Source organism: Neolamprologus brichardi, chromosome 6, assembly GCF_056152115.1.
Source record: "Neolamprologus brichardi isolate AB-2024 chromosome 6, ASM5615211v1, whole genome shotgun sequence".
NCBI lineage: Eukaryota > Metazoa > Chordata > Actinopteri > Cichliformes > Cichlidae > Neolamprologus > Neolamprologus brichardi.
This window is the reverse complement of record NC_142109.1, coordinates 3739943-3751553: the sequence shown is the minus strand read 5'-3', so window position 1 is coordinate 3751553 and position 11611 is coordinate 3739943. Positions and strand designations below refer to the sequence as shown.

Genomic DNA, 11611 nt, shown 5'->3' with positions numbered 1-11611 from the left:
CTACAGTATCTGATGAGGAAGTATGACAAAGTTTTTGGGTCTCTCAAATTAGGTGACTGACTGGTAGCCATAGTCCACAGAAACTCCAAGACAATCGTCATGGTTCGACTGAAGCTACACAACATTTTATTCCTTGTACTTTTCTGCAACTCAAATGGACAATTTGACCATTCTAGGAGGTAAGAGGCTTTACTTACTCAGGACCTGCTGTGTGTTGGACATTACATCTTTGAGGTTTTGTATAATAATCGTGCTGTGATCTTTACAGGCATCCATGGAGGGACAGGTATGTATGTGTGTGCACAAACATGTTTACACAGGAGGTCTGTGGGCAAGAATCATACAGTACAGACAAGGTTAAGCCTCTGGTAGCTTCAGTTATTGTTTTTGAATCTCATCCCCAGATTTGTACCAATTGACCGATACTGGCATCTTCATGAGTAAGTAACCTTTGATGGATTCGGCCTAACAGAAAGCAAAATATGCATAAACTAAAAAAAGGAATAAGTTAAGAAATTAAGATGTGTTGATTCACTGTTTTTCTTTAACATGTATTTTAAAATATCAAATTCGTATTTGTTACCCTCAATCTTTGGATATGTGCTCTTATTTCCTTATCAAACGTATTCTCATCGTGGTTTTGTGTGGCCTTTTCTGCTATAATGATTAAGAATTTCTTATGTCCCTTTTAAAAATATCATTAAGGCATGCTGTTTCTTATTAATTTTTTTTTACATTTGTTATTGCAACTTGCATGTCATTATCCCCTCTCCGTTTTAATTGTAACCCTGTTAAGCCAGTCTGAAATAATTGACAAAAATTTGCATTGTTTGAGAAGAGTTTATTGAACCTGGTGACATTTAAAAAAGAAGAAGAAATGAAATACCGTATATCAGTTTAAATTTGTATCATATTTGCTGCATGTGGCATATGTTTTGTGCAGTTTATTTATAACATGGTTTCTGCAGATGACCACATGTGCTGACACACACACACACAACTTTTCTCCGTGCCCCTGGTACACTGCGCAGAAACACCTTGCCCCCCCCCCCCACACACACACACACACACATCCCATACACAATTGTAACTGATATGCAATATTACCAAGTACAATTTTTCCTACTATAACAAAGAATTTTATTCTATTTTGTACAGCACTTTATTCTATTGTATAAAGTATTTTATTCTTGTTGTATAGTGTGTTATTTTATTTTTTCTTATCCTATTCTATTGTGCTTTTCTTAACTTTTACTGATCTTAAACTTGTACTTTCTGCCGTGACCAAAATAAAGGTTTATCTTATCTTATCTTATCTTACCTTATCTTATCTTATCTTATCTTATTTCTTAAAATGAATTTTGTACAATTCCTTTTTAATTAGGTTTTTTATTTAAGAAAAAAATCCCGCTGCTGATGCAGACGTCTCAAAATCTCACAAAATCTCATGCAACAAATATGGTACTTGGTATTACATAAGTAAATGTTCCCACACTGAAGATGAATAGAAAAATGCAGCGTCATGAGCCGTACATTGTTATATGTGCAAAATATGTTTTATCCCAGTCTCAGTTAGCAGCACTATGTGATGACTGAAATTAATACGTTTCCTCTTCATTTGTAGGAGAGATAAACCACAGAAAACAATTAATCCTTCACCAAGGTACAGATGTTCACCAAATGCCTTCTCTTAATACACCAGTCAAACCAAATTGTATATTATGTTTACTAAAGTGTGTTCTATCTTTATTTATTTATTTTTTAAATTTTATTACTCTGTTAGATATTCATATTTCATGCTTTGGCTTGTCGGTTCAAAATGAAATTGTTTTTGCTAGAATTATTCACCAGAGTAACATAGGAGTGCTGAAATTGTATAACAGTGGTGCTGCACAATAAAGACTGAACCACTGGTGACAGCAGTATTACTGAAATCCATGTTTTGTTGCTCTCCTCCAGGTTCGTTCTGCTGGCTCCAGATGTGCTGAGGACAGACAGCGATGAGAACATCTACTTACAGGCTGATAGTGTGTCTGACCCCATGGCTGTCTCCATCCTGATCCAGGACGTCAGGGAGGCTGTCACGCTTTTACAGGACTCGGTCACACTAAATCAGGCAAATGGATTCAGCACCCTCAAACCTATACAGGTGACTCAGCAAGCTCATATTTAAGGTTACCCATTCAACTCAAACAGAGGATACGTGCACAAGTGCCATTTATCGGAAGCTACTAACCTACATCTGAAAAATGTGTGAACTATTTGTGATATGATGTTCACTAAATAGCCTCAAACAGTTACAAAAGGAGCAGTGCAAAGTCTTAGATGTTGAATGTTTGTAACATGACTTCTTAAAATAAAAAGAAGTCATTCTCATTGTTTGCATGCTCCTTCGCTCATATTTATTTATTGTTAGCTCATCCAGTCAAAGCACCAGTGAGCTAATGCGATGGTAAGACGTCGCCCCTCCTAAAATTCCCAAGAATTTGTCCCGAGAGTCGGATTTTTGTGGAACGAGATTAATTTGTACAGCTTGCCTTGGATATGAATGTTTGTGAACTTCCTTGACTTCTCAGTTAATTTAGGTTCTCACTACCTTGTGCCGTACAGGCAACCAGTGCCAACATAACTGTCTTTCTGTACTTCACACATTGTAATAACCTGTCAACTGTGATGGATCCTGAGCAAAATCATCTTTGACATTCTGGTTGACAGAATGTAATCCAAACTGTTTCAAACGGAAATAAATGCTAAAGTCAAAGTGAATGAAAGAAATTAGAGATAAAAAACTGATAAAATTCACTGACTGAGAGCAGCTTTTGAGAGTAACTGTCTTCTATATCACAATCACATCTCATCACAGCTTTCCTCTGATTTACTGAATCGCGAAGAAAAGAAGAAGAAATATGTGACTTTGAAAGTGACCTTTGGAGGTTTCCACGTTGAGAAGAGGATAATAATGGTAACCTTTCACTCTGGGTACATCTTTATCCAGACAGACAAACCCATCTACAACCCAGGAGATACCGGTGAGAACAGAGGATATTCATTAAAACTTCAAAGAAAACTTCAAAATAAAGATGCGAACACTTAAAACAACTATAACATGACTAGACGAGATAGTTTTCAGGTTGTATCTCAAAAAGCATATTTGTTAAGGACTATTTTAAGATAAGATAAGATAAGATAAGAAAAGATAACTCTTTATTGTCATTGCACAGTCATGCATAGTACAGTAGTACAATGAAATTGGAAAACTGTCCTACGTCGGCACTACATATAACACAACACGACACGATATGACCCATCACAACGCAACACAAACAACACAACACAGTATATTAACTTAGTATAAAAAAGCAGAATAAGTGTATGTTTTGTACATAAGTGTACATTTTGAGATGATAGTGATAGTGGTTGCTAAAGCGTTTCCAGTAGCAAAGATCATAAATAATAATTTTGTTTGACTGATTTAAAAGAAATGTCCACTTTCTTTTCCTCTCGTCTCCAGTTCGACTTCGAGCCTTTGTGTCTTCTCCAACCTTTAGGGCCATTAACAACTCCATCGCAATAGATATTGAGGTGAACAAACCATTGATTGCAAATATAAAATCTTTTTGTGAATGCTGAAATGTAAAATGGTTGTGCCAAACAATGTTATTAAGACCTAAAACCATCCATGTGACAGTACAAGAGGGACTGTCCTGTAGCTACATAGCTTGGTAGCTTTTGTAGAAACTGGATTCTGGCAGTATTTTGGTGATAACCCTTTCATGTACTGAATGTATCAGCTCAAATGCTGACGTAGTTTCTGTGTTATAGAATCCAGATGGTGTGGTGGTTAAACAGGTCTCCAGGACCAGGGCTGTTGATGGGATCTTTTCGGAAACATTTCCACTCTCTGAATACGTCAAGTAAGTATCGACTCATTTGGTAACTATTTCGTTATATTACAAGCTGTGTGAAAGTTTAACACAGATATTTGATAGATTCTTGGCTTCTAAGTCGTCTTATCAAATTTTTAGGAAGTCATCATTCCAGTATGATTTTTATCTCATGCACATGTTTACTTTAGGCCACCACCTGCACCAGAGTATCTTACAAATGCTGACTGGGTATGTTGCTTAATATGTGCAGTGAGTCAGCGAGACAAACAACATGGCAGAATGTTAGAATCTCAGTTAGGAAAGAGAAGAACAAAAACAAAGACATTTTATTTGACCTTTACATTGTTGGGATGAACAGTGCGCTGGGTGTTGAGCGACATTTATGTCTTATAGTGAAGGAACATGGATTGTTACAGCAAGGTTTGACCACTGGGAGGAGAACACTTTCACCTCTCAGTTTCAGGTGAAGAAATATGGTAGGTGGGATTATTATGCTAATCAAATTAACAATATCTTTCCCTGTGTTTTCTGAATGTCACATTCATTGTAATGTTTCTTTTTTAGTGCTCCCTGCCTTCAATGTTACCTTAACACCCAAGAAATCCTTCCTTAGCTTGGATGACAGTGAACTGGTAGTAAAAGTCTCAGCCAGGTTTGTTTATTACACTTAAACACACCAACAAACTCTCTTACTTGTGACATCCTTTGGCCATATTTAGTCTCTAGCTAAATCCTAGCCTTTCAATGCTATTGAAACCTGTTTATTTGTCTGACTTGTTGAAGCCCCATGTCCCCATTCGTTCCCTTCGGTCAGCTGAGCGGTTGTTGCTTTCGGTCCCAACGTCACGGCTGAAACTTAGAGGACACCAAGTGTTGTCTGTCGCAGCGCCGATGCTTTGGAATAACCTTCCTCTCCATATTAGACAGGCTTCATCAGTGCCAGTTTTTAAGTCCTTATTAAAAACCTATTTTTATTCCCTGGCTTTTAACTCTGTGTGTAACTGACATTTTTATTAATTTTATTGCTATGTCTGGTTTCTGCTTTCTATTATTATATTTATATTTGTATTGTACAGCACTTTGGTCTACCAGGTGTGTTTTTAAAGTGCTATATAAATAAATGATGATGATGATGATGAGATGTTACTTCCATCACAATGAATTTTAGGTTATTTTATTTAATCTTGGGCTGAGTTTAGTATAAACTCTTCTAAACGCTTCCTTAGAAATGATGTCCTACCCTGTAAACAGACTCTAAAATAGTCAAGAATTTAAAAATACAAACGTAATGACATTCTTAGCCGTAAGAACGTTCATGGTCATCATTTTCTGGACTTTGTATTTTCTCTGAAGCAGCACGTTGGGGCTTCAAAATACATATTTAAAGCTCATCTGCAATGCCTTAGTTTTTCTGACCCAGACGTTACGTCCATGTTTTTTTACTGTCTGTCCAAGAGGTCATCAGAGCAACTGCATTTTCTGTGTTGGCTTCATTTGGCTTGGGAACTGTTAGACAGGTTTTATAAACACACCATTGACTGATGGATAACTGTTTTGGGGACTGTGTTTCAGGTACCTGTATGGAGAGCCAGTCCAGGGAACAGCTTATGTTGTGTTTGGAGTCAAGATCAATAAAGAAATGATAAGATTACCTTCAGTGAAGCAGGTGTCAGACGTAAGTTTACCCTAAAAGTTTTACATTACTATGGCTGTAGATTTTGGCCTCTGTATTTCGGATCTATGTCAAAATGTATTTGCTTATTTGCTTCCTTTTACTTATCTATTATTTTTGTTTAGCTCTGGTGTTAAACAACCATATTGGGACAGTAAAAAGAAAAGGTGCAGCCTTTCCCCCCCTTTTTATAAAGAGACACTGTTAGCAGCTACTTCTGTTAATAACACGTAGGCCTTAGTCACACAGGCCTGCAGCATCATATCTGGCAACCACCTGTTGCAAGGATAACATATCTATGCTTTAATCAGGTGTGAGTGGTTGGTGGCATTCACTGTGAAATCAGTTGTTAAAGCCCCAGTAACATGGGCCTGGAGACCAGCCAGTGACCCCTGGGTCTGCTATCTGAAAAATTTCTGTGTGACTGCTTTGGTTGCTGGCAGGTCATGTGAAAGACAATGGCTCACCTGCAAAAACCTACTCACCTAGCAGTAGTGAAACTCTGAACAGAGTAATGCTAACTGGAAGACACAGCTTCTGCTCTGAAGATGGCACTCTCTGTCTTTGGTTTGTGTTGTACTTTTACAAGTTTTACTACGACTCAGAAAGCAAATGGGAAGTATTTGCAGACAACTCAGTGGGGTCACATACTGGTCACTAGGGCTGGGTGACTCAGACCATACCGGCTTATTCCGTTGACCGCAATGCTTAAGTCATTTTTATCTATATGCAAAATAGTTGCAAGTAGTTTTAAAAAGGAAGTTGATGAGAGCCATGGGACTCAAACATACGGTGTGAGTGCAGCTGGAGAAAAAAAATAGTAATTTATAAGAACTTTAACCGCCCCCCCCCCCCCCCCCCCCCCCCCCCAACAAGCAAAGAAACCACCAAAGTCTTTGCTGCAACTAAATTTCAAATATTTCTTTGATGTCTGAAGTTTGTGTACTCTGTGTACAGACAATAGCTTGCTGATGAAGCATCCTTGCCAAAAGCATAGTGGCTGTAAAGAGGTGCTTGAGCCAAGAGTTTATATTAATAATTTTACAGGCTAAATAGCTGCTAAATGTGTTGTCATGACTGTTTCTCTTCGTGCAGCTTGATGGTGGAAGTGTTACACTGAGCATGGAGGAGATCAAAAGTGCTTACCCCAACATTCGATCTTTGATCGGGAACTCTGTGTATGTCAAGGCCTCGGTGCTCACCAAGACAGGTAAACATGAAGTGTGAGCCAGAATTTCAGACAAACTAAAGAAAGTCAACATTTTGAACCACAAATATATAAAACAATAAATAAATAAATTAAAAAATAAACACATTTAAAATGCTGCAAATCTAACACAACAATAAAATGTGCTGTAAATGAGCAGATTAATCTCGTGTGCTTTCTAATGCAACTAACTCAGAATTTTGGACGTGGTGTTAAGTTGGCTTTGTAGCTGCTTTATCTACTCACAGCAGTTGATGATCAGCTTGTCAATTTTGCCTTGCTCCTTTTCTGATAGCTTAGTAAGATCAAACTCTCCGGTGTGTTGTAATTAACCACTGCTCGCCAGGATCAATAATGTCTACTGTGAAACTCCAAACTGACGCAACTTACGCTCTGAATTGTATCAACATGCCCTTTAGCATTCTGGATAAACCAAAGTAATCAAAACCTTTGACTCTCTTTAGCATCATATTATTTGGAAATGTAGATCATGTTGCTGCTGCTGGGAAAAACAGTTAAAATGCTGAAAAGCAAAATCCTGTTTATCTGCTGCAGTACTAACTAACAGCTCAAGCAACAATAACTGAAAATGGACATGAAATGGTTCACCTTTACTGCACCTCCACACTGCACAGAACTCTTTTCTCCAAGAACCTTTTGATTCTGTGTTCCAACATGCATCTATCCTTTCTCTTTCACTAATTCTTATCAGGGGCGTTGGGGGGCTAGAACCAGCTATCATAGAGTGAGAGGTGGGGTACACCCTGGACATGTCACTAGTCTGATGCAGGGCTAGATTCTCTGTTCACAACATTAATTACGTCAGTGATTATTTATATATATATTTTGGATTGTTTGATGATCATTACAGGAAGTGATCTGGTTGAGGCCGAGAAGTCTGGCATTAAAATTGTGGAATCTCCCTACGTCTTATTGTTCCAAAACATACCAAAGTACTTCAAGCCAGGCCTGCCGTTTGACTTCACAGTAAGGGTCATTCTCTGCATTTTCATTCTATTTGAATTAATTATTGAAGTTCAAATAAATATTGTAGTGAGAATCTAAAAAGATAGAGCAATCTTTTCCAGATTCAGGTGAGCCACCACGATGGTTCCATGGCTCGTAACGTCCTGGTTAAGCTGAACTTGCTGGACACGCCATTAGTCGTGTCCTCCGGAACCACCAGAGCTGCCATCAACATGCCCAAGAATAATCAACCACAAACCATCATTGTTAGTATGACTGTGCTACCTCACTGATTCTACCTGTGTGTGTGATCTATTTTTTTATTTAAAGTCACAAAGGCTAATAAGTTAGTTACATTTCTAGCTACTGGTCTCAGTTTAATACTTTTTTCTTTTCTACTTGTTTGTTCCTGTTTTGCAGGCTGAAACAGCACAGGATGGCTTGAGACCAGAGCAGCAGGCAAAGCAACAGTTCACTGTTCAGCCCTACAACACCTATGACCATGAAAAGAACTACCTGCATGTCTCCACAGGAGCTACCACAGTGTCTTTAGGAGAAAGACTGTCCGTGAAGCTCACAGTCAGTCCTGCAGACGAGTCGTTCAGAGGATTCATCAAACATATCACCTACCTGGTGAGCTGACATGTTCTAATACACGTGAACATAAAAAAGAAATGTGGGACAATCAGCTGTCCACAAAAATAAAAAATAAAACGCACAGTCAAAGATAAAACAAATACAAATATCTATCTATCTATCTATCTATCTATCTATCTATCTATCTATCTATCAAGAAAAAATATATCACTACAGCCGTCTTCTTCCGCTTTCAAGCATGAATGGCAAGGTCGGACTTTGATGAAGCCATTCCAAAACCTCTTTTTTTGAGTCTTTGGGGGTGGACTTTATCTGTTTCATATTATAGTCCTTTTGCAAAACCCAAGTGCTCGTGAGCTTCAGGAAATAAACTGATGGTCAGACATTTTCCTTCAGGAAAGTCTTGTATAATTCATGGCTCCATCAAGTCATCCAGGTCCTGAAGCAGCAAAGCAGGCCCAGACCACCACACTACCAACATGACTGTTTGACGCTGTGCTAGCTTTATACCAGATGCAACAGCACTCACATTTTGTCTTGTGAATCCAAATGTGAGATGAACCTTTGTGTTCTTTTTGGTCAGCAGTAGTTTTCTCATTTGAACCGTCCCATGGATGCCATTATCGCTCAGTGTGTTTCTTATTGATGAATCAACACTGAATGTGACTGAAATAAGTGAGACCCGCAGTTCTTTATATGTTGTTCTAGCTTTGTTTGTAACCTCACAGACGAGCCGTTGATGCTGAGTTGTTGAGGCCAACCACTCCTGGGAAGGTTCTTTACTGTTTCAAGTTTTATCCATTTACGGATAATAGCTCTCATTGTGGTTCACTGGAGTCGTAATGCCTTAGAAATGGTTTTGTAACCCTATTCAAACTGATAGAGGCAATAAAAAGTGTGATAACTATGCAAAAATCTAAGAAATTTACAACAGGACAATCTGTCGGATGATGAGTGTAATCAGGATGCACTTGAGCTCAATTCTAAATGGCATGACGAAGGCTGGAATTACCTTTGTATACGTTATATATATATATTTTTTTTATCTTTTAATAATAGAGTGTTGTGTTTAGAAGTTTAAGGTGAAAAATAAATGTAATCCACTTTAAAATAACATGACAAAATAAAAGTGAAAAGTGAAACACTTTGAACACTTCCTCGATACACTAAATATATGTGTGTGTGTGTGTGTGTGATTCTCAGATTCTCAGTAAAGGAAAAATCATACAAGCTGGGCGCATGGATATAACTGGTCAGCTGGTCACCAACATCGGGCTGATGGTAACACCAGACATGATGCCATCGTTTCGTGTTGTGGCGTATTACACTATTCCCTGGATGGGAAGAGAGGAGGTGGTGTCCGACTCCATCTGGATAGATGTGGTGGATTCCTGTCTTGGAGGGGTGAGTCCTCAGCTCTCTCACTCACTCAGAAGGTTTAGCAGCTGGAGGGTTGGTGGTTAAACCCTGCCACCTTCAGTATCCTTGGGCATGACACTGAACCCCCAGTTACTCTGGGTGCGTTCATTAACCATTATTAAACTAGTCTTAAATTATGATTTTATTGCATTCTTAAATGTTTCTGATAACAAGAAAACCAACAAACAAAATTTTTTTTTTCCTTTTCTTTAGTATTTTATGGTTCTGTTTGTGTGTTTTTGGTTTTTTTTGCTTTCATTCTCTGCTGTAGCTCTCAGTGGGGCCAGTGGACGGCGTACCCAGAGACTACCTTCCTGGGAAGATGTTTCGCTTTAAGATAAGAGGTGACCCAGGGGCAAAGGTCAGCCTGGTGGCCGTGGACAACGCTGTGTATCTTCTCAGCAGGGACAGACTCACGCAAAAGAAGGTGTGCTTTTTTGGATTTGGAAAATTTGTGTTTTATAATATTGATAATAGACTGAAAAAGACAATTGCAATGCAGAAGTCCGTTCACCTTTTGTTAATGGAACCCTTTGCTCAGATTTGGGACGTGGTCGAGCACGGTGATATTGGTTGCACACGAGGGGGAGGCCGAGATGCCAAGGGGGTATTTCAAGATGCAGGACTGCTTTACTCCTCCAACAGTGGCTTTCAAACCCCAGATAGGCAAGGTATCTATCAGCATGTTGAAACTTTTTAGTCCCTCTTTACCTTCATAGCAGCTGAAGACCATGTTTCTGCTGCAAATCAGACCTTTCTACATCTACTAAGGCCATTTCTTCTACAATCTGCTCATCAGTTGGGCCTTATGCTGTATATTACAGTGCTGTATATTAGGCATGGGTTAAAAAGTTAGTATACTAAAACTGACTTAAAACTAAGATTTATACAAATCCGGTTCCATAAAAACTTCCATAAAAATGTACATAAAAATTCAGTGCAATGATTTGGAAATCACATAAACCCATATTTTATTCACAATGAAAAATGCAAATCATTGCATTTTTATGTTTATTTTAAACAATGTCACAGTTGTTTTGAAATTAGGTTATAACTAGGGTTGCCAACTCCCTCAGAAATAAATAAGGGACACCTCGTGGCCAGGGCCGGGCGACCCAGTTGTCTTCACCCTTCCCAGTGTGGTGAATTTTTTAGCTCTTTTTTTGTGTGTGAAATTATTTTTTTAACCATTTGACTTGAATTTGATTTAAGTAGATGCGTATTCTTTGTGATATCAACACATGGGAAACAAAAATCATGTAGCCATTTATTTTTAGCTCAAAATGAAAACATTAACACAATAAAACAGGTCTTCCTCTTAAACAGAAGCCTGTCATGCTTAACTTTTCAGAATAAAAGTAAATCTTTCTTTAAAAGAACTCTGTCCTGCTTAACTTAAAATTATATAAATTAATAGAAAACAATAGAAAGAAAAATATTCTTGTAACAGTGCACATTTAGTGCATTTAGTGCAATTGGCTTCAGTAGAGGCATTATTTCAGCTTTTGCTCCCGTTTGTAAACCCACTTGTTCCCATGATTACGCATCATAACTCATCATCATTATTCATCTATGTATTACTTTTATGTATTACTCATCTATTTGTTGTAATCATCTATCCTTGCAGTTGTTTATTACACAAAACAAATTATATTATCACACTTCTGGCCACATAGCGCTGATATTCACTGCACGTGCCCATTTTAACCTTAACCAGAGGGTTTAAAAACAAACAAACCAGTGTTTACCATATCTGCTTCTGCCGTGGCCTGGTGGACAAAAATTGGTTAAGGGTTCCCCCTCATGTTCTTCATGTGCCCACCATTAGAAGCATGCCTATGGAAAAAGTGCGCCGGCACACAA

At 38.2% G+C, this 11611-nt stretch overlaps 1 protein-coding gene across 1 annotated transcript in view; it reads left to right on the top strand.

Moving 5' to 3' along the window:
* The first annotated feature begins 2 nt into the window (after positions 1–2).
* Positions 3–11611, top strand: part of LOC102800051 (complement C3-like) — a 34279-nt gene continuing 22670 nt past the window's right edge. The window contains exons 1-18 of the mRNA XM_087841506.1: positions 3–179; positions 269–286; positions 405–440; positions 1625–1663; positions 1960–2149; positions 2864–3029; positions 3512–3582; positions 3823–3914; positions 4281–4363; positions 4452–4539; positions 5460–5562; positions 6655–6769; positions 7638–7753; positions 7855–7998; positions 8153–8365; positions 9533–9733; positions 10020–10175; positions 10290–10419. Of these exons, the coding sequence (XP_087697632.1) occupies positions 100–179; positions 269–286; positions 405–440; positions 1625–1663; positions 1960–2149; positions 2864–3029; positions 3512–3582; positions 3823–3914; positions 4281–4363; positions 4452–4539; positions 5460–5562; positions 6655–6769; positions 7638–7753; positions 7855–7998; positions 8153–8365; positions 9533–9733; positions 10020–10175; positions 10290–10419 (2041 nt within the window). The 5' untranslated portion in view covers positions 3–99. The remainder of the gene's footprint in view (positions 180–268; positions 287–404; positions 441–1624; positions 1664–1959; positions 2150–2863; positions 3030–3511; positions 3583–3822; positions 3915–4280; positions 4364–4451; positions 4540–5459; positions 5563–6654; positions 6770–7637; positions 7754–7854; positions 7999–8152; positions 8366–9532; positions 9734–10019; positions 10176–10289; positions 10420–11611) is intronic.